This window comes from Phaeoacremonium minimum, assembly GCF_000392275.1.
Source record: "Phaeoacremonium minimum UCRPA7 unplaced genomic scaffold PA7_03_scaffold_492, whole genome shotgun sequence".
NCBI classification, from domain to species: domain Eukaryota; kingdom Fungi; phylum Ascomycota; class Sordariomycetes; order Togniniales; family Togniniaceae; genus Phaeoacremonium; species Phaeoacremonium minimum.
The window spans coordinates 100,370-128,241 of NW_006921394.1; the positions used below are offsets into that span (position 1 = coordinate 100,370).

The 27,872-nt window shown below is 54.0% G+C and overlaps 3 protein-coding genes across 3 annotated transcripts; 2 read left to right on the forward strand and 1 right to left on the reverse strand.

Annotated features, from left to right (window-relative positions):
• Positions 1-627: 627 nt before the first annotated feature.
• On the forward strand, positions 628-1,670 carry UCRPA7_6713 (putative transcription factor c2h2 protein; the record flags this gene model as incomplete). Its single annotated transcript, XM_007919250.1, has 4 exons — positions 628-632; positions 690-763; positions 826-1,321; positions 1,376-1,670. The coding sequence occupies 4 exons, from the start codon at positions 628-630 to the stop codon at positions 1,668-1,670; spliced, it is 870 nt and encodes a 289-aa protein (XP_007917441.1).
• A 9,060-nt stretch (positions 1,671-10,730) lies between these two features.
• On the forward strand, positions 10,731-12,689 carry UCRPA7_6714 (putative anaphase-promoting complex subunit protein; the record flags this gene model as incomplete). The annotated part of the gene is made up of 1 exon (XM_007919251.1): positions 10,731-12,689. The coding sequence occupies one exon, from the start codon at positions 10,731-10,733 to the stop codon at positions 12,687-12,689; it is 1,959 nt and encodes a 652-aa protein (XP_007917442.1).
• A 13,410-nt stretch (positions 12,690-26,099) lies between these two features.
• Positions 26,100-27,444, reverse strand: UCRPA7_6715 (putative acyl- dehydrogenase family member 11 protein; the record flags this gene model as incomplete). Its single annotated transcript, XM_007919252.1, has 3 exons — positions 26,100-26,589; positions 26,652-27,283; positions 27,346-27,444. The coding sequence occupies 3 exons, from the start codon at positions 27,442-27,444 to the stop codon at positions 26,100-26,102; spliced, it is 1,221 nt and encodes a 406-aa protein (XP_007917443.1).
• Positions 27,445-27,872: the final 428 nt, after the last annotated feature.

The following is a 27,872-nucleotide window of genomic DNA, read 5'->3' on the forward strand; positions in this document are numbered from 1 at the left end:
TTTCATCCCATCCCGCCCACCTTATAAGTCTAAAGTGAGCCCAGACTAGAATATATACTCCCAGAGTGCCATCGTCGTTTGTTGGCTTGCAACCTGGGAAGATCAGAAGCATCAACAGTGATCACACTTACAAGGAAAACACACAAACAGACTACGTATGTGCAGTTCGGTGTTCTTCTCGCTGTTCTTCTTTCGTTTTTCCTTTTCAAAATGAATTCAAAGTCATATGCTGCAGACGAGGGTCGAGAGGACATTTACTCACTACCCCCCAGGTCGAGAGCCGGCAGTGGGGTCTCCACTACTGAGAGCTTGTTCCAAGGATTACATATAGTCGAGTCGCCCCCAACCACATACCTCCAAACCTCCAGACCTACTTCATCCCAAGGACTCGCACCTTCTCCAGCATATAGCAGCCACTTCTCTCCTCGTACTTCACCTTACTTGTCTACCAACGCTTCTCAACATCACTCTTCACCCTTTCCTTCTCTATCAGACAGTGTCCTGCATGCCGACTGGTTTGATCTTCCGGCCCAACCTGAAGTCACGCCAATATTGCGAGTAGATCCCGCTCAGGATTACTCTCAACGCCAAACACGCTCCCCCTCATTGACCTCTCAATCAGCGACTATGAGGTATGAAGAGCCTCCCCGTTCAAGCTTCTCCTGCCCCACGCCTAACACCTTGAACAGTACTGCTGCCATCCAGTTCGACCCGGGTTTTAACCACTTCAGTATGGGTAGTCGATCCTCCTTCACCTGGCCTGGTAAGTCTATGATATTTCTGCTCAGACATAGCTTCCTGGTTTCTTACTGACACCAGATGTAGTCTTGGAGTCTGGTCCTGGTCTCCTCGGTCATGACCTCTCAGCATACCCCACGGATCCCAGCCTGACTCCCCCAAGTGGATCAAGATCTGTCACTGCCAGCCCGCCTCGCGGCACCCTGACGCCAGAGCAAAGAGAGCTGAAGCGTCAACGCGACCAGGCTCGCCGAGACTCCAAGGTATCTCAGCGCATTCGAAGAGCCGGCAGCAACTCCTCTCAGGGCGGCTATGATGTGAACTCTCCGCCGTCCACCATGGCAGACTTGACCAGCTCAGTCTCTCTTCCCAGCATCCCAGTATACACCACAGCACCGACAGATATCTCCCTTCTCACGGAGCCCACAACCCTGGCACCGCAACTGGTCCTGCCGCCCTACTCGCCTCCCCTGCCGAGCTCAACTCAGGGCATGTTCCCAAGCCCCTACGCTACTGGCCCTTATATGACGGACTACGGAGCATACCCAGCTTCGACCGGTGCGAACATGCCAGCACACTACGGGTGAGTTTTCTAATCAGTCTAACTTAGAAAAGCAGTAACTAATCCAAATGACAGCTCCGTTGGACCAGAGTCAATGATGTACTCCATGCCGCCAGTCATGCAGGGAGGTGCCCCATCGCAAGAGGGAGGTGTTCGAGTGGTTCAGAGCAGGCCGAAGCCGCAATGCTGGGAGCACGGATGCAACGGACGTCAATTCTCAACCTTCAGCAACCTGCTTCGACACCAGCGAGAAAAGTCAGGACAGGCAGCCAAGGCAACGTGCCCCAACTGCGGTGCTGAATTCACGAGGACTACTGCCCGAAACGGCCATCTATTACACGACAAGTGCAAGCAGCGACGCAGCACGTAAGCTGGGATGGCTAGCGCTTGAGCAGCAGCAGAGTTGCAAGATGAGCATGGGAACTAGGAGTTTTCTTGCATTTGGCACGGGCCGTTTGACGGAGGAGCGTGGTGGGACTTGACTTCCCCTTCGTTTTTGCCAACAACAACTTCGATTCGACATTTTTACGGGTTATCTTTTATTGCGAGCGCGATGTCAGCACGAGAAACGTGTGTACGGATTAAGGCAATGGGGCATTGGGAAAAAACGGGACAGTCCTCTCTACAGCTGAGCGGGGAGGTTCTTTTTTGGACACGAGGACACCGCATTCTCTCCGTCATCTTGCGGGCTTCTTCTCCTGCCAAAGGGAAAAGAATGTCCCCCAATTTAGACAGCTGTGCGGGCGGAGCACGGCAGGCGTACTTGCAACGGATCATTGGATATACGGGCGAAAGTTCCCAGATTCTTTCTATGGTTATATTTTTTGTCTCTACTTATTTTCTAGCTTCCTTTCTTTGGCCTCATGAAGCTCTACGATGCGTATCCCCTCATGTCAACGCACTTGTTGCAGTGCGGTACAGTCATCATAAAAGGGACGTACATTGACAACGGGCAGCGAATATACCCTCAACTTTATCTGAATACAGAAAATGAGTTCAAGACATTTGAGTGCCTTGGCCACTGTGACTGCTAGAGTGACTTTGATAGACCACAAAATTTGGTAGCCTCCTGTTTCGTCTGTGGTATGTTGGTCCTGTCGTTTGTTTCGATCATCGACCAGATTTGCATTTTACAATGGGACCCATCAGTCAGTTCCCACGGGCCATCCCGGTCTGGGGGGTTGCAACTTGCAAGAATGATCCACCACGTCCAGACCCGAAGCCGGGGTACTCGGCTGCATCGGTCATGGAACAAGAGACGAAAGGGATTCAGACTGGGGGGGGGGCGGCGCGGACTTCACTGTGTGTGCGGCGCGTGTGCACACATGCGCAATGGCTGGCCGGCTGACTGGCTTGTTTGGTCCCTTGAAACAAGAACCAAGCATTACTGACTGAGCGACTGTACTTCTTGTTCTTGTTGTTGCTGCTGCCGCAGTAGACGGCAATAAGGTGTTGACTGTGAAGCCAAAAGCAGGGCCACCCCCCTCCACAATACACCCCTGAGCCTGAGGGGTGAAATGGATGGACATGGCTCTCCATTGCCCGGTAGGTACGGCACAGTACAGTCAGGGCAGGGCAGAAAGGCCAAACTGTCCGGCCAGTCTGGGGGGGTTCAGTGAACGGGCCACTCAACGGTCGCACCACGACTGGGTCCCAGACAGCCTGACCTTGTGAAGGGTCGCATTGAGTGTGAGTCTGTGGGCGAGCTTGTTGGTGTCAGTTCTCTCCTACCAGTCTCGTCGCTCGTCACCCGAAGCTGGCTGGTCTCGAGGACCCAGGCCCGAGGTAGGGACGGGAAAGGGGGGAGGGTTGCACAGCGGCAGTGGATTTGCTACGACTCTGGCGAGCAAGGACCTGCTCTGCTGCTGCTTTGCTTCTACAGAAAAGCAGGACTTTGTCGTTGCTTTTCCCAAATGCGTTCACCATGCGTAGAGGTGGCACCGCGTGTCATTCTAATTGGCGTTTGTACAGAACAGTGCATGCGTATAGGGCGCTAAGACTACGTTACCTTACCTAACTTCGCATTTCTGCTTTGGTCCTGATTGACTTACACACCGGCCGGATCACCCCTTGGCTGCCATGCCATGCAGAAGTACCTATATGCTAGTGACCTCGCGGGGTTTAGGCTCGCAAAGTTCTGCGAGAGCTCGGAGTGGTCGGAGCATTTGGTCGGAGTTGAAAACAGACAACGGGGTTAATTAGGTCGGAAAGGAGTTGACTGTTTGCTCTTCCTGGCATAGTGTGTACAGGGTGGATTTGGAATGCCGATCGTACAAGTTCAGAATAGAAGTCTTCACGGGATAGCCCAACAGAACGGCACTTGAGAAACTACGCACTAAGGTTCACGTTAGCTATGGCAGTTGTTGCACTTAGTTGGCCCTATCCTAGGACGGCCGAGATGAGCCGTTGCGAAGGATGAGTTGGCAGGGCTGAACGGTCCGCACTAGGTAAAATGAAGTCTTCAACGGCCCTTCTGTTACAGAGGATGGTCTCGGTGCAGTGATTGGGGGCACGGCTGGCAGTTGCAATGTTAGGATATCTCCTATCTCGACCAAGCAGGGTCAAGAGTCAGGGCAAGGGCACCTTGGGCCTCCTGCCACGCAGGACGGCAACTTGAGGACACTGCATACCGCCCTAGTCCCAGCAGATAGATGGGCGTTAATTCAGTCTGCTGGCTGGTTGAGACGCCCCGGCCGCGAAAATTGACGACGTTCTGGGACAAGGCGCTGATAATGACGCTCAGATCGACCAGCCCAATCTCACGCACTCCCAGCGGACCCGGTCGTCCCTCGCGGGACCGCAAAATTGTCGCCGGGGATAATAACGCCGACCTGGAAGGACAAGCAGATTGACAGACAGAAGGCGGAGAAGCGACGGGATTGCCTGACGGTGTCGAGAAAAAGAGAGAGCGGCGAGGGCCAAGACAAGACGAGCACACGCGGATGGGTCTGCTGCGACGGTCCTAAAGCGGGAATGAAGAAGACACAGCCGCGATGGAAATAGCAGAGCTTGTTGTGTGCATCATTCTGGCCTGACCTTGCTCTGTGCACCAGCGAGTCTTAGCCCGAATCGTCCACCGTTCCCAAGCCTTGGTCCACTTGCTCTGCAGTAGTCCTTGGCGCAGGGGGCACCAACTTGACGCTAACTTAAACCTAAACCGCGCCATGGCCGTTTGGCTGGGTTGCTGGACGCTTGTCTCCTTGAGGGATGGTGCCGCCATTACGGCTCTGGTCCCGGACTGCGACCCTGCTCCTCACGGACGGGGAGGGAACGCCAGGGATACGCCGGGGAGAACTGGAGACTGGGTGAAATGCCAGGCGTGCTAGGGCATCTTCTTGGCACCCGTTCGCTCACCAGGGGCGCCTTAGACTAGACTCTGCCCAGCAAATCGTCCTTAGGGGCAGGAAATGAGAGCGCGTCCGTGTTTCAACCTGCATTGTACTTCTGTCGGGTACTCTGAAAGGGGCAAGTACCCGAGTTGCGACCGTTGATCTCCTTGCAGGCCAGGTATTCCGGTACAGTGCCCCTCACAAAGTTGACAGTTGCTCCGAGATCTTGAGCATTGTTCCAGTGGGCAAATTCGCCACTGGCCTTACAAGGCTCAGGCGAGCGACAAACCCAGGGCGATCCAGCCAGTGAGTGAATGAATGTACTGTGCCGTAACTTGCTAGTTGCGTCCGAGAGAATGCCTCGCATCACCTCTGTCTAAAGAGCGAAAGTTTCAAATGCTGCATTTAAACGATAGCGTTCTCTCGTCAGCACCGAGTCCGAGAAATAGCAGCATACCGTTTAGGAAATCATCCAGAAGGTCCATTAAGGGAGGGTTGTGCTTGGCTTGGTGGGCTTCCCTGAATAAACCCAAGCCGTCCGCTTCGGTGCCGTGCTGACTTCTCGGACGCGGGAACCGCGAGAGTGGACGAGGGGGTTGGTGGCTGCAGCCACCCTCCAAGGGGAACCTATCACACCCACCCGGCGCCTTTGCTGGGATTACACGGCATCGCGTCAGACCAGGGACACCCAAGGCGTGCCAGGTGGTTAGTGGGCAAGGTTCACTCTCCCCCTCGTCTCCAAGCCTAGAGTAGTAAGTCCATGACCATAGTAGGCAGCTTACATAAGGACACCCCCGGTGAGGAGTCAGTTTGGTCACTTAGCTTCCTCTTCTTCCACTGCTAAGGACCGGGCAATGTGGTGCTGGACGTGGATGCGCATTGTGACCTCTCTGCTTTGCAATCTCCCACCATTGGCTGGTCGAAAAGATTTGAATTAACCACTCACAAGTGACGCTCCACCGTAGCACCGTCGGGTAGCCGTGATGAGAGAAGAAGGTCCTTCGGGTGCTGTCGCTTGTTTCTTGCTAGACCTGGGCTAGCACTGCTGGCAGCCAAGAACAAGATGCACTATCTCACCTGAGTCCAACGACCAGGAGAGATACCCAGTTACTACAATGCAGTAAGTGCCCTCGAGTCTCCTGATCCCTCGACTCCTAAACTTCTGCAGCATCTGCCGCTCGTCTAGTCTCGGCCGTTATCTTCTGGTGTTAGTCTGTTCCACGTCTGGCCAGGTGTGGTAGCTCGAGTTGATGTGTGCATTGGCTGCTATATGTTAGGTGCTGATGGCGTCGAACCTTTGCGAGTAGGGGCAGCCCGTCTCAGAATCCGCACTGCATGGTCCATCAATGAACCAGGTCGCAAAGCATGTGTTCATGAGGCCGTCACATGAATGCCCCTCATAGCCGATGCTACAGAACTCAAATGTCTGGTCACCGGCCGGGCATTTCATGCTCTCTATCTCATACACATCCATCTCCTGGTGGTTTGCATTTGGGGGCCACCCCCGTCGATGTTAATTGGACGTTGCATTACCAAAATGGAACGTTGGAGCAGCAGGTCTCACAATTTGGTGTTGCACAACAGTGACGACACCCGCGGTTCCTTCGTCTCTGTACTATTGCTCTTTTTTTGATTGTGAACTTGGGGAGCAGCTGACCCTGGGTAAGCTGCCAGCTAGAGGTGTGAAATGAGCACCCAATCGCTCCCTTCCAATGTGATTATTAAATGTAATGCGGGCACGCAGCTGTGTCGCCACTACTAATAGCCTTCTTGGGCACTAGACTGCGATTTCAGCCCGGGGATCTTGCAACAGCCGGCCCACAGTAAGCACTTTGAAATCGCCGATGTGCTGGCCTTCATTGGATGGCATAACATATATATGCCTGGCGGCAATCTCGTAGGGCAGGCCTTGTGGGTGTTGGGGGCTAAAGAGAAATGTCAGATCCGAGAACAAGATGCTCGTTTGGAAACATATCTCCTATGGTCGATTGAGTGTTCACGATTGCACATTACACGATCTTCGCGATGTGAGATGGTTTCCTGTGGTCACCTGGCAAGGCAGGTGTAACTGCTATTTTTACCGCTGGTCCTCCACGCAAATCTTCCTTAGCCACCACCTAAATGGGGCTCAACTGGCGGGACGATCAGATTGCGGAAGGATTGACCAGAAAAGTTGTGTGATGCCCAGCTAAGCCGGCGTGGTACACTCCAGCGGCCCTGTTTATCCTGTGCAGTAGTCGCAGGCGAAGTGGATGAACAAGCTCCAGGCAACAGAATTTCCAGAACAGCGACTCGACCGCTTTCGCTTCTCATTATCGGACTCACTAGGGTGTTTCATTGACGACCCTTCTAGGGTGACCCTGGTTGTGGATTGAAGGGTGTGTCGATAACTACTACCCCTGTTCGACCCGACTTTCGCCAAGCCCTCGAGCGCAGGGTTTGCAGGGGTGCTGCCAAAAGACGTCTGTCTGTGTGGAGGGGGGTGTCTGGAAAAGCCGTTACGCTGTCTCTACGCAGAACTGCTGCCCCTTACGCCCTTGTCCTCCACGATGCTTTTGAATCTGGTGGCTGTTGTGGTGAACCTCACTATGTACAGGCAAGTCTTGTCAAATCGAAACAATTCCATGAAGCAAACGAGCCACACCACTTGCAGCCCCTGTTTCGTTACCGATGACGAGCTATTTGGCCAGAGCTATTCAGGTCGAGCTCTAGTGGCTCCTAGCCTGGACTGCCGTAGAGGGATCTACAGACAAAGCTCGAAAGTTACGGCCGGATGGGTGGTGACTCTTGCGGGGAGTTAATGATCTGATGCCGATGTGTATCGGGCCATTGGCGGTCAAATAAATAATGCAAATACTGCTATCGCTTTGGAATAGCTGTCAGATATAGGTCAGGTCAGGGATGCCATTGCGAAATGTCGCCAAAGGGCACATCGCGCTCTGTATCCCAGAAAACGTGGGAAGCTAGCTCGGAAAGGATGGTGGACTGTAGGGTACTTTTCCATTGCTTTGGGAGCCGTCCAACCGTCGTCCCGGTGGTGGGGGCGTAGGTGCCGCCCCTGTGCACTACCATTCGTCACAGATCACTACAGTACCCTGAAAGTACCCTACTGTTGTTGACAACCCGCACGGATGAGCTAGTTGCTTCAATGCAAAGCATGCCATATGAACGGCCTGTTGGCATGATAGGATCTAGATACGGCTGAGAGACGTTAAGGTTAAGTCTGTTCTGTATCGCTTGCTATTGTTTGAGGAGACTTTGCGTGCTATTAGCGTACGTGGTCCAGGATGAAGCTTGTAATGACAACTCAAAGGTGGTGGTCCAAGCTGCTGGTAAAGCTTTGGGGGCGTCCAATGTGCATCCTGGAAATCCCGCAAGTTTCGTGGATAAACGGCGTGGCAGCCAATGCTACCCATCCATCTCTTAGCTTTCCTGGAAAATTATCAGGCCTTAGCGAAGAATGCAACCCAAACTTGATGGATTGTATTACAGCACCTGCTGCACAATCACCTGAACATGGGCGGTGGTCTTCGTAGAGTAAGGCAGATTTGCAAATATGGGAATCCGCCTCGACAAGTTGAATCCTGGGCCGTCTTTCCTCTTGAAAGGATTGCCGATGCACGAACACGGCGAACACTCGTAAATTCTCGACGGGATTATGCGCCGTGTCCGACTATCCCGTGCTGTACAAGACCAAGACAGTCAAAGGACAAGTCACAAAGGAAGACGAGCTGTGCCGCTCCCTTACAGCGTGGCGGGGGTTCGCACGATACTGTATAGTTAACAGTCGGAGACTTCTTGCTGCCAGATTGGTGCAAGACGCCGTCGGGCGACGCAGGGCAGAGCCAAGACTGCTAATGCACTGCTGGTCGTCTGTCTGAGGCTGGGACGAGGGGTTTGCCAACGGCCGACGACCTGTCTGTAAGCTTGAAGGCTATTGCTCCTGCTCCTGCTCCTGCTGCTGATGCATTCGTAGCGGGCAATGGCTTGAAGGATGAAGCGCATGGCCTTCAATAGGAGTCTGCAGGAGTCGCAAGTTTGTGGGGTCGAGAATGCCCTCTGCTGTGGTAGGAGTAACCTGAGCGCTTCGATCGGACCTATCGCTGTATTCAGAGGCGACCCGACCCACCCTCCCAGACGCGCATCACAACACCATCGCTTTTGTATCTGGTCGCCGACGGTGATCAAAGAAGACGGCGAATGCGGACGTGACCTCCGCTGTATGCACGGCCGAGACACATCGATGCTGCAGCGAGTCGGCACGGGCTGGTGGAAGGAGATTGCGAGGAACAGGGTGCAGCCCACTTGGCAACGGCACGGCCAAACAGGTCATCAAGTGCTAGCGCGGATAATCCGCACCCCCGCTACCGACGTGAAAGCATGCGCCTCCCTAAGCGCGCCCTCCCCATTTGTCCAAACAACAAGCGCCGGCGGTTAAGCTAATCCCTAGACGGGAAACCACCCAAACAGAGAAGCCATCACCGAGCCCAGACGAGATTGAGACGCGTCGAAGCGCCAGCATCAACATCACCACCATCATCATCATCGCCATCACCAACCACCCTTACCGGTGATCTTCATGATCCCAGCACGGCCGCCAGCAGCAACAGGAAACTAAAGCCGCACGGAAGACCTGCCTTGTTCAGGTGCAAGTCCAGCTTCCGTTGCAGGGTACGGTGCAAGGGCGTGGTTCCGACGTCAGACGGTGAGCTGGTGCGTCAACAACCCCTCGTTTGCACGTCCAGCCTGGTCCAGGACCCAGCCGAATGGGACATGTTCTTCGTTGTTGGTGATCCATAGGCTTGGAAGAGGGCGTTTAGTTTGTGCTGAGACTCGTGGCTTCCTGCTTGTTGGCAGCCCACGTTTTTCCTGCGCTGTCACGCCCAACAACGATCGCTCTACTGCCCCACTGGCGGCTGAGCTCGTGAGATATGGCTGCTGCTGTGGCATCGTCTAAGTGGAAGGCGAAGAGGCGCAAGGTGTTCCACTCCGTCTTCCAGACCGACATTTCGCAACCAACACCATACTCAACACCATCGGCAAGGTTCCCCGACCAGGGGCAGATGTTTGGAGGACCAGTCACACCCCAGGCTAGGCAGCATCATGCTCTAGCTGTGCCATCAGGCGCCGCAGCAGAGCAGCACCTGCATCCAGCAAGTCAGGGCCAGGGCGGTCAGCTCTTTGCAGACTTGAACTCTTCAAGCTATTCTCCGACTATCCCAGCCTCTTCATTTCTTACTCCATCTACACAGCCCCAATTCTCCCATCATGGTGCTGCAGATGACCAGGTCCGCTACGATAGAGCGTGGCATACCGTGACCTCGCGGCTAGTCCTGCCCTCCTCCGTGACGGCCGAGGATTCGTTCGGGACTCTGCCCCCGGAATCGCAGTTCCACTCACAAGATGAGGAGGCCGAATTTTATGCTAGCCTCCGGGTGGTGCTTCACCCCCGAACACACGTGCCTCGTGCTACGCATACCGAGGACCTTCTTTCCTGGCATACGCAGCAAGTCCGGCGGAACTTTGTTCAACATACAGTCCCCCTATTATCTGCCCTGACAGGACCATCTGGCATAAACAGCCAAGCAGATGACAAGGCAAGATCTACATACGAGCATCACATAGTCATAGTTGAGGGCAGTATCCAGACACTCGAAGCAGCTCTTCGGCAATACTTCTTCTGCCTGTCATTGATTATCAGGGGTCTCGAGCCACTCAACCATGGAATCGACAGCAATTCTCAACAAAATAACGAGCTGCAGGATATACCACCCTCTGCAGAGGTAGTAGTAAATCGCTTTCGGCGGGACATCTATGCACTTGTTAGCAACTCGGCATCTCCTTCACTGATGGCTTCGCTCCATGCTGTTCTCGTGAGCCTTGTAGCCAAAATACTGCAAATGCCATCTCCTTCTCCAAATGAGGGACAAGGAGCTGGAAGCAATTCCAAAGAAAGGTTGGATGACCGAAGAGCTCGTTCAGACAGTGTCGTGGCCGATGCAGCGAGAAAAAGGCTTTTGCAACTGGTCGATTCGCTATACAAGGTTGGCTTAGCAGGCGAGAGATTCCAAGTTTTATTTGCAGAAGTCATGGACCAGATGATGCTGGAGTTTATCAAACGATCTTATAAACGAGTCTGGAAAACCCTGGACAAAAAGGCACAACAAAGCGAAAGATTGGACAAGACAGCTGTCAAGTCGCTGGACTTGTCCACGACTTCTTTGTGTATTGTTTCGCTGTGCAATTGGGTCGAGGATCATTTTGCTCGTCTAGCATTTGAGGTTCTGATCGGAATCGAAGGTGCTGGGTTGATGCAAGGTAAAGGGGGTGTCTCTCTGTCAGATGTGAAGAAGTGGAAGGAGATTGCTGTTAGCCGTCTCGCCAGCTTACGCATATCTGAGCTATTTGACATCGTTCTTGCATGGCCAGATAGTAAAGGCGGCTTGGACGACCTTCGCGCAAGTGTAACCACGCCAGAGAAACGTCGACAGCTCACAGATTTCTTCTCATCAGCTCTCAAGAAGCGTCTCCTCCACCCTGGTTGCTCAACGCTTGAGATTCTCCAGGTGTATATCTCTATGATCCGCACTTTCCATGCACTGGATCACTCCAAGGTGCTGCTTAGCCGCGTAGTGACGGCCCTACAGTTGTACCTTTGCCAGCGAGATGACGCTGTACGAATTGTGGTCACAGGTCTACTAGCAAGTCCTGACGAAGTGAAACAATATCAACAGAGACATATCCCGGAACCAGGCAGTTCTACAAACTCAGGAGCTTCTCATGTCAGTGGAGATGGGAAGCTTGTAGAACTAGCGGTGCTCCTCAATGACCCTGCCCAGCAGAGACGGGTACATGTTGATGAGGAGGAACTGGACTGGGACGACATGGAATGGATGCCAGACCCGGTCGATGCTGGGGTGAACTACAAGCGGCCGAAGAACGAGGACGTTATCGGAACTTTGATCAATGCACTAGGCTCTCAGGATGTATTCATCAAAGAGTTTCAGAACATCATCGCAGAACGTCTACTCGCAGCTCAAGGCAATTTTGATCAGGAGATCAAGGTGCTGAATCTTCTCAAGAAACGATTCGGCGACGGCGCGCTCCAGAATTGCGATGTCATGATCAAAGATATCTTCGACTCCCGCCGGGTTGATGCCGTAATTCGGAAGACGCACCTCGGGCAGCCAGTACAGCCACCTAGGCAATTTGGTCCTCCATCGACACCGCCTGCTTATCAACAAATGGGTCATCAGCTAGACGCAGATGAAGCAAAATTGCACCTCGTCCCTTATCAAGCCCGCATCCTCTCACGACTTTACTGGCCCAATATTGTGCAAGACACGTTCCTCCTTCCAAATCCAGTCGTGCAGCAACAGCAGAAATACGAGCAGGGATACGAACGTCTCAAAACGTCACGGAAACTCACTTGGCTGGATCATCTTGGTCAAGTCTCGGTAGAGCTAGACCTGGCAGACCGCACAGTCTCTGTGCAATGCAAGACCTACGAAGCAGCTGTAATCTATGCCTTCCAGGGCCCTGATACAGCAGATGACCCAGATGTCCCAGCTGTCCGGCGTACGACTGACGAACTACAAGAAACGCTCAGGATGGACGAAGAGCTGGTTTTCCAAGCCACCGAATTCTGGGTATCTAAAGGCATCCTCTCTCATGTCTCGTCCGAGCCGGACACATATATTGTGATCGAGAGGCAAGAGACCGTACAGGCAGCGCGGCCTCCCCTCCACCCTGCTGCCTCAGCTCCGGCTGCCCTGGAAGGAGACTCGCCTCGCAAGCCTCCTCTTCAACGGCCCGGCACCACTGGCGCGATGGACGCCAAGGAGAGGGAACGTCGTGCTGTCTACTGGCAGTTCATTGTGGGCATGCTGACCAACTCGAGTCCGACGATGCCGCTTTTCCAGATCGCGATGATGATGAAGATGCTCATCGCCGAGGGATTCCCTTGGAGCAATGAAGAGCTACAGGATTTTCTAGGAGAGAAGATACAAAGCGGCGAACTGGAGCTCGCCGGTGGGAAATACAAGCTTGTGAAGAAGTAAAGACGTATATCAGCCGTATGGAAGCGCTAATCAATGAACCTCAAATGATGGGCGGCTTTTATTATCTTTACATCTCAAGACAGGAGGTGGTTTTAGTATCCAAACTCTTATGGGCGCCGTGTTACCCTGTTCTACGAGTCCTCAAGTCTGAGAATGTGTCTGGTATGGACGCTATTCTTAAAGCTCGGAACCAACTCATGGTGGCCATAGAAATATTCATCATGTACCTTGGAACCAGTGTATCAATGAAATGAGATGAACTGCATTCAGTACCTACATATTTGCCTGTCAAGTGAACTTCGAGCTTCCTGATGCCATGTGTACGTTATAACGGCCAAATGACTATGTAGAATCTCCCAAACACGGCCGTCTATGTCGGCATCGAGGTTATAACAACTAAGGTCTGATAATGTCCAATACTCCTTTCGCGGTCAGAGCGATGTGGCAAGAAGAATTCACGCCGACGGATGGGCCCTCGCGCACTAAGAGGGAGAAAGAGAAAAAAAACCGATTCTGCGTTCCGTGTTTGATGCCAGGTATGAATTTGAATTTCAATAGTCAAGTTATTGTTCCAACGGCATGATGTAGAGGGTTCTGCTCAATCAAATGCGTGGGTAATATGATCCAGATATGGCCTCAAGAGGGAAAGATCAGTAACGGGCTTATTGTTCACATCCATGCTAACAGTCGTTTTTCTGTTGTGAATATACTCATAGATCCGGATGGGAAGATGGAGACACAGGGCGTGAGCTCACGGTCGGCAGCTCTGGCAATACGCTGGAACTCACGGACATTACAACATAGCCGGAAGACAATGCGCGTCAGACAAGATAAGAAATCCTAGGAATGCCCCTCTGCCTCTGGAATGTCCCGATGCGTGTACCGGGGCAAAATCCGCTTAGCGACGGGCGCGGGTCATCCGGAGCCTTGAATATCCCAGATCGGTTACCACGCGGCAGAGCGGGAGAAATCCTGAAACATGGGCCGGTGCAACAGCGGCGTGGTTTCTGCCAACACCCGCAACTTAAAACGGTCGGGCAAGAGGCTTAGAGGACGCAAGAAGCGCATGCCCGTGCATACGCCGAGGAGGTGATGCCAAAAGCGTCCAGGTGCGTCCGTCCGTGGCATCGAGGTGCATTTTTTTTTTTTTTAATCCGAGACGGTATCCGTCAAAGCCACACACGAACAACCCCTCTCTTCCCCTCCCAGCCCCGCTGCCGTCTTCGCCGTCCTCTGTCTCCTGCACTCGGGACGGTGCCGCCGTTTGACTGGTTGATGAATAACAATGGCTTTTGTGATCCTCGTCATGTGGTAATGTTGCTTGTCCGTCAGCGGGGAATTGTGGCCATGTGAGACAGGCGGGTGGAGGTTCCTTGGAGAATCCTGTGAGGGCACCGGAAGGAGAAACTCAAAGCGGTTGTGTATCTTCCAGAATCAGGTTCTGTCAGCGTACATCACTTGACGACGCAGCAAGTCGATCTGTTCCGGTCCGAACTTATCCATCAGAAACGGTTGGAAACGTGCGCCGGAAAAGTGACTTGTCTGAGCAACGGAGCTTAGTAGATTTAGCAAGAACAACGGCGAGGAACGAGGGCTTTTGTGCATCCTGATCCAGTCTGGCCTCTAGCAAGGGTCAGTAAACTCTGTGTTGCCCGAGCGGATGATGTGTGAGGTAGCGTAATTTGATGAATGGGCGTTGCTGTAATCGGCGACATGCGATGACTCAGGCGTGAGACTCACTGGAGCCACCGCCATTTGGATGGGAGTGAGCACTGCGGGAGTGACTGCAGTTATGCAGTGACGAGTCCAGGGTTTAGTCAGTTCGAGTTCAAGGTGGCGACCGGTGTAATATGTGATAGCAAGGGAAAGATGATATGAGACCAACAAGAGGAACGAATCCTGAGAGTTGCCGAGTAAGCGTGGTGGACTTCCGGGGAACAGGGCAGCTGAGCATGGTTTGATCTGATAGAGTTTGTGTGCTAGGGGAGAGGGAGACTGCAGCGCTGGCTGAAGAGGGTTATATATCATTTGAAACTATTGATACAATAGCAACAAGTATGCATTCTGGTCGGGTTCAGCTGTCGTAATTGGCTCCTGTCCTTTCTTTGCTGGCTCCTCAAGGGCAGCCTCGCAGCCATCCTCTGGCTGTCTGGAGAGGGTAAGCCCGGATGGCTGGTTACGAGTGAGGCAAGCGCGCCCTACTGTGGTCTTGTCCACGAAAAGTTGGCTGGCGACGATCACAATGCGCAGTGACAGAATCGTGCGCTCTCTCTCCGCTGGCGGATTCGCAGTGGCTGGGGGACCTGGAGATGTGGTGTGAGGAGGGGTTGCCGGTCAGCCTAGCCATTTGAGCCACTTGGCACATCTGAAGCCCAGAACTCAAATTCCAGGAAAGAAGCCAGTAGCGCCGTGCAAAGAGGTGCAAAATCTCTCACGACCCCCAGCCCAAGACCCATCGCCATAGGCACGAATGGTCGATCAGTAAAGTTTGACGAGCAGAAAACGGGGCGAAACCCCCTCCACTCTTGAGAACTGCTGGCACCAAAGAAGGAACAGCAAGCGAGAGACCCAAGACAAGCACTGGAGCCCTGTTGAGTAGTATGCGTTACGAGGGACGTAGTATGAGCAGGGATATGTGAGGACATATGAGGGCTTTGGCGGGTCGGAGACGGTCTTTGAAAGCAAAACGAGACTATTCTCACAGATGAGGGATAGAGAGATCCCTCACTCGCTGCCCATCAAACCGACAGACACGTACGTTAGGCAACCATAGACGATGCGATCCTTATACGCTACAAAGTCCGGCCTGGCTGGCTGGCTGGCTGGCTGGCTGACCGGTCGCCTGGATGTGAAGAGTCGTGGCACGTCAGAAGTGCTCGATCGATTCAGTCAGTCATTTCGTGCTGGCAATAAGGACGATTTCTGTAAGACAGTCGACCCTTAGCCAACGAAGGCAGGACAAGGTTGGTCCTGGGGTCCTGGGGTCCTGGGGTCCTGGGATCCTTGCCGACCAGCCTTCCCCCATACTGGCAAGCGGCAGAATTAGGTGTTGCATGGTCCCCATTGCAAGCTGTACTGTCGCACACGCATTGGATGCTTCAATATGCCTGCATGTTTGAGCATACGAGTTTGCCTCATCTGTGGCGCTTCACTTGAACTTGCAGCCCGGGAGGCTCAAGGCTGGGATGGAGACGAAGACGGGCGCGATGAACAATGATATCATACGACATCCATCGCGTCGAGGGGGGGCACCGGGGGCAGCTCGACTTGTCTTTATCTGTTTGTTATCGGCCACCCATCGTATCTAAACCAGACCTCGCGGATGCGTGCTTTGGAGCAATCTCGTCAGCGTGACCGGGGGCGTCCATGATCGGCTCGGGGATGTGAAGCTGGAGGGAACGAATCAGATGTCTCAGCCAAAGTCAGAGAGGTCCAGAGGGCCAATCGATAAGGATGTCGAACCTCATGGCAGACAGGGATCTGCTGTGTCGGGACGGCGGGGTAGATATTAGGCCAGAGTAGGCCGAACCAAAAGTAGATGCGCTACGCTCGGCAAGGTAAGATCCAGACAGGGATCTAGAGTGGTTTTTCTAGAGTAAGACAAAACGGAAGACGCTTCCAGCTTGATTGAGTTGGAGTTTGTCGAACCGAGTTGCTAATTCTGCCTCGATCCCCCAAGACTGCCAGCGTAAGCATGTAGATGGGTCAAAGGTTGAAAAGACCTCGGACAACCTCTGAGGGCTTTCATCTCTTCTCATGAATAGCTCTATTTTGGGAATAAGGTAAGTGTGATCGCCCGCGGTAGGGTAATGAAGGGAGCGCCCAAAAATGCCACTTTATCTAGGGTACTACTGTATGACGATGTCCCAAGACAGTTCTGGTGTTCCGACCTCCCTCCTATTCCCATATCCGAGTGACCCTTGTCTGTTTGAATGATCGCCATTTTGAACAACTTCTGAACCTTGCTAGACACTAGACCAGACCAGCCGACTTTCTCTCCAAAAAGGTCTTCTTATCTCTCGGTTTTCTCCTTTGGCAACCGCGATGTCTATCTATCCTTTAGGCAAGAACGACCGGGAGCGGGGACAGAGCGATAAGGTTTATCGTTCCCGATTTCCGTCTCTCACTAGATACCTGGGTAGGTAGGTAGGCAGGCAATCCACGTTTACACTCTCTATCACGGAGGACTTGTCCGGCTGGAGGGTCGGTCGATTGGATCCAGGTGGCATTTCGTGCTGCTGCTGCTGCTGCTGCTGTTGAGGACCCCTACCGAGCCTACGTAACTCTATGGATATTACCTAGAGTACTGCGTGGTAGGCCATGTCCCAAACTGACCCGCCCAACCTTCTTCGGTGGATGCAGCGCATCGTGCCTCAAAACCGTCCTCAGTGCAACACAAACCCCCCCACCCCCAAACCGCCGTCTGGGCTGGGGTTCGGTTCAAAGAAACGGAAGCCCTTGCGAAGCCGCTGACGCACAAACGCAACGAGACAGAAAAAGAAAAGTCGACACCCCCAGCGAGCCAACCTCATAGCCTGGTCCTGGTCCTGGTCCTGGGCGATTGATTGGGAACACCACGGCAATGCCATTCCGTTCACTGATTCATCTCCAGCTCACTCGATTTCGCCCGGCGGCGCTTCGGCAGACCCATTACTCCAAGACCCGTACTTTTACCTTGGCTCGGCTTGCCTCGTCGCTCGCTCGGGGGTTGGAGACGACAATTTGATGATCAGCTTTGCTAGTGCCGAAGTCAGAGGACAGAGCTGAACAGCGGCATGGATGAAGGAAGTCGAGGTAGCTGGTAGCTCTACTCAAGCAACACAGATCCAGTTTCGTCGACAAATGATTACCACCAACAGCCCCGCGCCTCAAACCCGCCAGAATTTACTTGGCAGCACCCACCTGGGCCATCACAGGCTGAAGTGAGCCTCTGTGCTTTTCAAACACAGCTTCTTCCTTTACGACCTGTAGCAGTAAATTCAGCCTGGCTGTATTGACAGACCCTTTGTTTTCGGAGTTCCCACGGTTCTACGCAGCCATGCTTCCGTGCTCCGACGGGTCTCCCTTGCCTGCATCGCTGAGGCTTGAAAGTCGCTTTCAGCCATGTTTTCTGAGATACCTCTACCATCCTTGGAGGTGGCCCCGCTACAGCTCAGCAGGGCCATGTAGGCCAGGTATCGCAGTGCATGGTCTGGCCCCGACTAGAAACTCCTGCCTCACATGATACTTCCTTCAAAAAGCGACAGCGTCAATGGCGAGGACCAGGGATGGAGGCTGGGGCTGTCCTCTTTCACTGGTTTCTTTTTTTGGGCCTCATCCATGCCCATCCATCCAGCTTCCTCTGGCCTCTCTGAGTGCCAACGGTACCGCCGGCGCTTGCAAGTACGAAGAGGACAAGGATATCGTGGACAATCAGGATCGGCTCAATCTCTCGAGGCGCTGGATCGACCATAACTGACCAGATGAGAAGGCCACTTAAGAAAGCCGAAGAGCAGCAAGGGAGCCACAGCCGAATGAATAATTAGACAAGCGGATACAAGAGGTGTGTGCATGCATCTGGGGTTGTTGGTCTCGGGGCGGATGAACAGGGAGAAGACATACTTTCGCGTGCGCCCATTAACACCGTCTTTATGGAGAGCCGCTACACTGATACCCTACCCTGCCACTTCTTAGGACCGGAAGAAGCCCCATGACCTACCTCACGGGCCTGCCACAGCCAACCCTAGGCGAGAGCCCAGAGGCGGTCGGGGAAGGCCCAAGACATCTAATGTAATGTAATGTAATGGAGCGACGAGTCACGACAGGCTAAGGTCCAGCTTGCCCCGAGGATGGCAGGCCTTGGGAAACAGGTATCATATAAGATAGATAGAACGGGATGGAACAACACCAGTCAGAAAGTCACACACGCAGCCAGGGCCCCGACCGGAGCAGACGAATCATTAGATTCCATGTTAGTGGGAAACCTTGCCAGTTGGTCGGTGAGGCACACGCAATCGCAATGAGGGAGGGGAACCCTCTCCTCAGGCGGAGGAGGAGGAGAAGAAGAAGGAGGCCCTAGGCTATTCTACACGGTAATGAAAGGTATATCTGCACATGGATGTGAGGTGCTTGGAGGCAAGGCGAGAGCTTTAAGACAAGAATTTCGCCTCAATAAGCAAGCACGAATGCGAGTTCCGGCCTCAGATCAAGTGTGCCCGCATAGTGTGTTGCAAAAGCCTGACGACCTTGGCTTAGGCGGGTGCAGTAAGCAGCCATCCTAGCTGCACCTGAGACTCAAAGCGGCCGGGAATGTTGCCTCCACTGCACTACACCGCGCGCTGCACGCTGCACAGGCCGTCCAGTGGGTAACTAAAGGTCCCGTCACCAGTCAGCCAGCCAGGAAGCAAGCCGAAATGTGTGCCAACACGCCCTTCATGCCTTGCCCTGCCGGACACGACGGGCGTGATCTGGCACACTGCTAGCTACCTAGGTAGGTAGCCTCCAGCCAGGTTGACACATACCATGCTCGTACCCCAACAATTGTCTTAATTGTGGTGCACCCCCTCAAGTGTCCACTGCAGTAGGGGCATGGGGCCTTGCAACACGAGCGAGCGAGGCCCCAAGTGAAGGCGAGGGATGGAGGGAGGAAGAAACGAAAGAGGGGCAAGGAAGATGCGCCAGCAAGGTGCATGAGGAGCAAGCACATCGCCATTCGATTTACTCCCTCATCAAGTCACTCAGTCGCTCTCGCTCAAGGGCAAGGCAAAATGGCAAGGTTGGCGGCGATGGGGCGCCCCAGTTGGGCGAAGTCAAAAAGCAGGGAAGAAAAGCATGGCATAGCATGGCATGAAGGCAAGTCGAAAGTTAAGAAGCGCAATGTCCGCACTAATGACTGTGAGAATCACCAATCTGTCGCCGCCCTTCGGCACCTGGTGTCAGTCACTGTACAGTACAGTAAGTATGTATGTATGTATGTACAGTACTTTCATAACCTGCTTGGTCTGCATTGTGCAGCCTCCCATACGAATCAATATTGCGACAGCTCTCCTGCCGTTCAGTCCAAGACACGTAGTATCGGACAGGAATCATACAATACGGGAAGGCAGGAAGGTACCTGTCCTGATGGGAGGAAAAGGTAAGAAAAAAATGTAATCAATCGTAAATGCAGTGTAAGAGGGCGAGACGAGGATGCTGCAGGCTAATTGTGGCGCCCGGAAGGACTCACAGTCCAAGTCAAGACAAGCCAAGCAAAGCATAGGCGAGGCCTGCATTTCAGCGAAACGGAAACGGGTACTTTTACCTCTTGTGAGTCGACGGAGGACAGGTTCAAGAAGGCAATACTGAACGGGGTTATCTCTTCACCATGCTGAGCTGTGTGAATGTACATTCAGTCAACCAGTCAGTCGTAGGTGATCAGACACTGCATCGTTAGCCCTTGGAGATCTGGAGTGAGTGAGTGAGTGAGTGAGACCTGTGGCCTCGCCTTCTCTTTGCATCCTTGTGCAGAAAAAGTATATGCAAGGCAGCGGGCAAGTAAGGCAAGCCTCCAAGGCAAGGCAGGGGAACAATCCATCCACCTCACCATGGCCGTCCGCATCCGCAGCCGCTTCCCACAGCGAGTAGGTAAGTAGGTACTTCAGGTTAGGTTAGGTTAGGTAGAGCAGGTAGATGTGTGTGCATGACCCTACCTTTTGCCTTAGTTCGGCCGTCCAAGTGTCATTCACTTGCAGTTCCGGAACTGGACCTACAAAAGCGAAGCAGCCGCCCAACCCGGCTGGCCTGGCCTTTTACAGTCTTCCTTTTTTCCCTCCCTTTTGCCTCTCCTGCGTTCTTCACCTTTCGCAGCTGGAATCCTTCTTGTGCGGGCGTCCGTTTGTAAGTGCGACTGAAGCCTTTCCCCGCCAGACGAGGGAGGCTCTTCACCCGGGTGCACCACTTACACGCTCACGCCCACCGACCAACCCCCGCCAGCATCCTACGTGCTTCCTGGAACAGCTCCCGCGTGCGTATTCTTGGATCCGAGGCCTACGAGTATCTGGACCAAGGCCCGATTGTCACGCCTGAGGAGAAAAGATCTAAAGCGTCGTGTTGCGTCCCAATAGGCTCTGCGGAGGAGAGCACGGAAAGAGAACCGAAAGAGTTCCAAAACCAAACCAAAGCGGGATCGCAGAAGAGTGGACGGAAAGAGACGTGCATCGAGGTAAAACAGCAGCAGTGGAATCCGACCACCTCCGGGGACAGTAACCCTATTCAGATCTCGACATTACCCCAGGACTTTGCCCTGTCCCAGGCCATAAGTCGTAAAAAGGCGCCTCAATAAAGAACGGACGGACTGAACTCTGCGCTGGGGGATTTACCGTTGCCGTGCCCTTACGTGCGAAGCGGACGGCTTTTTTCCCGATTGTGTCCCACGATTACATGCTGGGCTTGGCCACCTACTTGCGACTTACAAACGTCAAAAGGGGCGCCCTTTGTTGCCGAATCGGCCTACTGCGGCGACGAACGGGGCTTTTTTCTCAATCACCTCTCACCTCTTCGAATCACGCATGACCCCCAAATCCCACTTGTCTCTTCACTCTATTGCATCAGCAGCCGTTGGCATCACACCTCTTACTAGTTGCAAGGCAATCAAATCAATCGATCGGTAACACCAAACTCCAAATCCAAACCCCGGGAAGACTAGCCTACCGTAGTCACCTCCAAGAAAGCCGACCAACCGACCGACTAACAAACGTAGGTATAGACACTGAGAAGTGTAAGCCCGGATACCTCGCATACCTTGGCTAACAGGAAACGGAACAAAAGAGACGAGCGGACACGGACTGTCCAGACCAGACCAGAAACACTTTGACAAACAAACAGACAGACAGGGGGACGCCTACACTGCGCTGCGTTGCGTTGCGTTGCCGGCCCGCTTGAGCCCACACACACATTTGCTCATTCATTCATTCATTCATACATTCATTCATTGACTCTCTCTCGTCATCCGCTACGAACGCTCTTGGGTTAGCCTACCTCTACCCTCGCCTTCTAGCCAAACCCAGCCGAGCCGGGGCTTATCACCAATCGATAAGACGCCCCTCCGACCTACTACTACGATAGTAAGTACTAAGGTGCATGTACTCCACCTGCTCTGCTATCAATCGACCCCTGCGAAACGCTCGAACCCGCTCCGACAGCCCCTCCATCCACCCAGCACATCCCGCCATCCTCTCGTCATATAATCCGCACTCACAAATTCGATCCAGGACGATCCAAGACAGAGGACCTGACCTCGTTGCGATATATATGTGCGTGTGCGCGCGCGTTACGTGTACATTGGTTAAAGCGAACGAGCAGCACACGGGCTAGTCGGGCCGCTGTAGTGCACTCTCGCCTACTTACTCGCCCACTTACACCTGAAGCACCTACCTCGGGCAGTCAGTCAAGCTGTCATACATGCAGGACCAGCAGTGTTATAGCACAATCCACCCTGCCCTGGCCCTGGCCCTGCTCATGAGACAGCCTTCCACCTCCTCCTCTGCGCCGATCGCCCGACCGCCATTTTCCACGGCCAACCTCTCACAACCTACGGAACAGCGATTTCTCGTGTGTTCACCCTCAGTGTGGTGATTTCCACTCAATACACTCCAGTGCAGTGCAGTGCAGTGCAGCGCAGTGGTTCAGCACGTAGCCGAAGGCGGACGAGGCACCAACCTCAACCTCTCGTCTGCAGCCTGTCAAGTCGCCCTCAGCTCCTCACCCACCCCTTCAGACGACTGCAGCCGCCCGTGATTGCCCTCAATCCGGTGTCTCCCTCTCCCTCCGTGCAGAGCAGAGCAGAGCACCGGCCGCTCCTCCCTTCCCTAATCTCGTCTTCCCGCCTTGTGTCCCTGGCCGGCGCTCTGGCTGCTTCTCTTCCACGACAACTTCCTGGTCCTGGTCTTCTGTCCCGCCGCCCCGGCCGCTTCTGCCAAGATGGATCCCGAACCGATGGACTACGTGATGCATCCCGAGCTTCCCTCAACTCCTCAAGCTCACCATCCCCCACGAGGCTGTCCAGCCTGGCGCCACGATCACGGTGCCTATCTCCCCAGTCCCCACGGCATGCTCTCGCCTACTCGGAATCCGCACTCGCCCTACGATCCCGTCCATGGTTCGAGCGGTGGATGGTTCCCCCAACATCCTTTCCAGTGGTCTCCTCCCACCGGCCCTTCTGCTCAACCAAGATCCGCCCACTCTGATCCATACTTTACTTCCATGAGCGCCGGGCTTGGAGGTCCTGCTGGCCCTGTACAACCGGGCTTCCTGCCCATTCCACAGTATTCCGCGCCCCTCGATCCGTTTGGTCCGCTTCACTTTCATCACCGCCCAAGCCACCAAAGAGCTGGAGGTCCAAATCTCCCAAACCTCCCAAATCCCGTTAGTCAACCAGCGGGCCAACCTTCTCAGTCCTCGTTTACGCCAGACAGACACAGTCAAGCCTCAACCCCGCGAAGTGTCGGCCTCCCATCGGTCAACGTCTCCTTACCTCAACTTCAGCCCCAATCTCAGCCCAACATGTCGACCGCTGGAGACGGCAGCTCTTCTTCTTCTTCCTCCACGCCAGAACGCCGTCCCACGTTCAATACAGCACCTGACTCGCCACGTGGACCGGTCAGGCAGAATGGGCTATTTACAGCTTCACCACTCTCTTTGAGGTCATTATCGTCCCATCGCCACGAAGCTGCTTCGCAGTCCACCAGGCCGCTTTCTCAGTACTCTGAGCCTCCAGGTAAGTCCTTACTCTACAGTCCCTCGAATCAGCCTTCTTTCCTCGCACCCGAGCTAACCCTCCAAAAGTTGCGAGTTCAGATTCTACACCCCCCGCTCCATCTAACACCGAACGAGTACGCCGTGTCCCACCATCACGGCACCGAGAAATCAGAATGTCGGTATTCTCGCCCAATTCTGATGACAGTGACGATGAGCTGGAACACTTTCATGAGCGGGTGCTGGAACAATACTCCTCAGGGTCTACCCCTTATCCTATTAGGATTGGTGATATGGGGGAACGCCACGTTCGTGCACATCAGCTCTTGCGGGGCCAGATGACAAGCAAGCGGGTTGCATCCAAGAGTGCGATCTCGTCTCTCCAGAGTGTAGAGATTGACACTCTCCCAGAAAGCGAGAGGAGTAAGTTACAGTGCTCATTTAGCTACTGTGAGCCATGGAAACTAACTGCAAATAGCATGTGTGATTTGCTACAACGAATTTGGTGTCCCGAATCCTGAGGGTATCAATGAAGCCCCTCTGCGCTTGCCCAAGTGCAAACACGTTTTTGGTGACCACTGCATCAAGAAATGGTTCGAGGAGTCGGATAGCTGCCCATATTGCAGGGACAAGGTCCCCTCTGAGCCTCAAGTTCGAGCAACACCAGAAGCGATAAGGAGTTTCTTCCGGCATGCCCACCAGGCACATCGTGTTGCTACCGAGAATATGAACCCTGGTCAGCGAAAGTAAGTCGATCTCGAGAAACATTTCCCCGTTTGTACAAGTACTGACTTCCTCAAGCGATGAATGGGTGCGAGGCGGCGGTGGAAGTGCAGAGGTCTACACCACTCTTCTAAACCATCGTAACGTACTGAACATAGATGTGGGAAGCACATCATCACGCGTTACGTTCCAACCTGTTGAGAGAAGATCGCCGCCGGATGATTCGAACGACAGCCGGCGTAGAACTCGTGCACGGCATGGTAGCCTTCGTGGTTCGCCTTCCTCCTCTGCTGCTGGCGGAAGCGCAAGCTCCAACGCGGGAAACAACAGCAATGGTGCAGCCAACAATGGGAACAGGCCGAATTCGTTTGCGGGCTCATCCTCGACCTCTCATCAGCAGAGTCCTGCCCGGGAGCGATTTGTGCCGCCTCATCTTCAAAACCTGTGGAACCACAGCTCTCATCAGAACGGCCCGGTTCGTCGATCTGTGACGCCACACATCCCGAGACAGTATACCCCAGGATGGAACCAGAATCATCGTACACATGCATCAGCACACCCTCGACATCCTTCCGGTCCTGCTTCCATGACCCCTTTCTCTCCATTGTCGTTCGAGCCATCACCCCATGCTCCTCCATTCCTTCCAGGACCGCCGTCATTTGGTACGATGGGGCAGTCAGAGAATCAGCCGCCGTCCTCGGGTCCACTGAATAACAACAGTGCATCGGGATCGCAAGCGGAGTCGGGGCAACACATATTCGGTTCACCACATGCTTTCGGATCTTCGCAACACCTTCCTCCTGTCGGGGGAGACGGTCCATCCGGACCCGGCTTCCAAGGCATGTCAGGTCATCTTGGTGGTCAAATGGGGTACTAGGAGACCCAGTTCATCGAAGCCCAGCGACGTTTGGAGGAGGAATCAGAGTCCAGTGATGATCGAGAGGAGGATCGAGCAAACGATCGAGAAACACAGACACCAGGATGGGTTGAGCTCTTCAGCGAACCCCTGCGAAGACGGAACGCCGTCGGTGATGCTAGCGTACCACCCGCACGTCGCGGAAATAATGACGAATGAAGATTATCATATAGATTTCCAGGAACTCATATCACAGCACAACAAGGGTGTCTATTGGCTAGGGAGGTCTGCTCGCTCAAGGCTATGCAATGGCAGGGTATTGGCGTTTTGAGGATTTTGATTTTTTATTCAGCAGGGCTCATTCAGCGGAGCTTGTTGTGGCATTTCCCCTTATTGCATTCTCTGTCTCAGGACCGAGACTTTTCCCCTTTTTCACCTGATCAGCATTACGTTATTACCCTTCGGCATGAGACAACTGGCAACGTTCACTATCACCGTCTGGGAGTTTGTGGAGTGAAGGTTGCAATTTTTACTGAGAAGCAGTTGCTTCTGGACGGCAAATTTGGTTTTGGTTGTGAGTTAGTCGAAGGACGGACGTGAAATGTGGACAGCGAATTCTCGAATTCGCATCCCTGAATCGCACGTGAGAGATACAGAAGCCTGGAAGAGCAGTGGAGTCACGAGAGATGACTTTTTATAGTTGCAGTCTCTATTGCCCCTTCTCGTCGGTAATTGCTTTGTTACGTATTCTCTCTCTCTCTCCGCCCTCGATAGAACAGATAGATATCCAGTTAGTTGGCGCGATAATATCAAGATGATGCGCAGATACTTCTTATGCCCCTTTTTTGTGGACAATTTCGTGGACAAGTACAAAATGTGCTCTCCAGACAGACCCATCTATTCAATTTATCGCTATGCAGAAGGAAATTGCCGGATCATAAACACATAGCATGTAGCATCTGAAGGAGGTTCAAGTACAGACTTGCTTCATCCCTATAAGGTGTAATTACATGAAGATGGGAGGGTTTCTCTCTCTCTCTCTCTCAGAGACAAAACATCTAGCTTTTCCCTACAAGAACAACACCTCACCGCCTTTCCATCGCGTCCCTCGGTCTTGGACTCTACAGCTTCGCCCTGCTCTTCTTGCCCTCGGCCTCGGCCTCCTGGATCAGCACCCACGCGAACTCGGCCAGCGGGGCCCGCGCGTCCGCGTACCGCTTGGCCACCTCGCTGCTGGCCTGGCGGGCGGCCGCGCGCGCCGCGATGCCCTGGCAGATGGCGGCCTGGCGGAAGATGTTGAAGGCCTGGGACCAGCGCAGCTCGCGCTCCGAGTCGTCCCACCGGCCGGGGCCCCAGCCCGCGGTGGTGGCGTACAGGGCGGCGATCTCGGGCGGGGCGGGCAGGCCGGGCGTCGCGCCGGGGAGGAAGCCCGCGTGGGAGTTGGCGATGGGGGTGAGGGCATTGTTTGATGATGATGATGGTGCTGCTGCTGATGATGATGACGGCGATGAGGAGGAGGACAGGACGGATGAGTGCAGGCGGGCGGTGTAGAATGGTGTGAGGAAGTTTGCGAGATCTGACAAGGGGTGGCCGATTGTGGACATCTCCCAGCTGCGAAGCAATGGTCGTTAGGTTGGCAGGTTACGGTCTGAACAGGCAAGAGAGGGGCTCACTCTAAAATGCCGATAACTCTCGGCTCTGTCTTGTGATATACGAGGTTATCGATCTTGTAGTCTCCATGAATCAAAGTTCCCCGGTCCCGCGGCTGAGCTGCCGCACTGCCGAAGTACCGGATCGTCTCCTCAAAGTGCGGCAGCACACCGACGGGCTCGCCAGTCTCGACATCCTTAGTGCTGGCCTGCGCCGCACATATGGTCTGCCAGGTGGCGAGCTGGCGGTTGTAGAAGCCATTACTCTTGCCAAAGTTTCCGAGGCCAACCTTGGCCGGGTCGACGCGGTGCAGCTTGGCCAGTGTGCGGATGGCGTCGTTCCACATCTCGGTGCGCGTGGCCGGATCGACACCGGGGATGGCCGGGTCTTCTATGATGCGCCCGTCCAGGAATTCCATGATGTAAAACGGCGTGCCGATGATACTCTCGTCCTCGCACAAGCAGTACGCCTTGGGCACCGGGACATCTGTCTGCTCGAGCGCGTGGATGATGCGGTATTCGCGCTCGACCTTGTGCGCCGTCTTGGACACCAGCTTTCCAGGGGGCTTCTTGCGCATCACGAAGCGCTGCCCCGTGCTGGAGGTGAGCTGGTATGTTGGGTTCGATTGACCGAAGCCGAACTGCAGCGGGGGAGGCTCCCGTTAGTTATCTGCCCTAGATATGATTGTGAAGAGGCGTCAAAAGAACCAGACCCTACCTGCTTCACGTCAAGCGGCACCTTGATCTCGGGCACATTCTTTTCTATGTAAGCCTCGAGGGCCTTGATGTCGATGGGTTGCCGCACACGCCCCGCCATGATAATCGACCGGCAAGCTTGCTTTGCAAGCAGTCTTGACAGGAAGCTGGCACTTAGGTGTTTAGGGTTTCCGGTCTGATCGAGACTGCCCTCAATCCAATTGCATGTCGTCGAAAGAACTCTTCAGCCAGGCCAAGTCGCAGCTATCTCCCTTACCCTCATCTCGCGCCCCGGCTGGATATGCTCGGGGTGGGATAAGCTTATGTACCTAGGTTTGTCTGGAGGTGACGCAGGGGCATGTGCCGAGGTTGACCGATCTGGGTTAGGCGGCTCCAGCGGGTTAAGATATCCGACCCCAGATTTTCGGCTTGGGGTCCTGGCGCGCCGGGGCAAATCCTTCGGCGTGCGGAGGCTACAATCGCCGGTTGATGCACTCCCCGTCCGTTCTGCACGGTCGATTCCGCATGGACTTGGTTAAGAGACGCCTG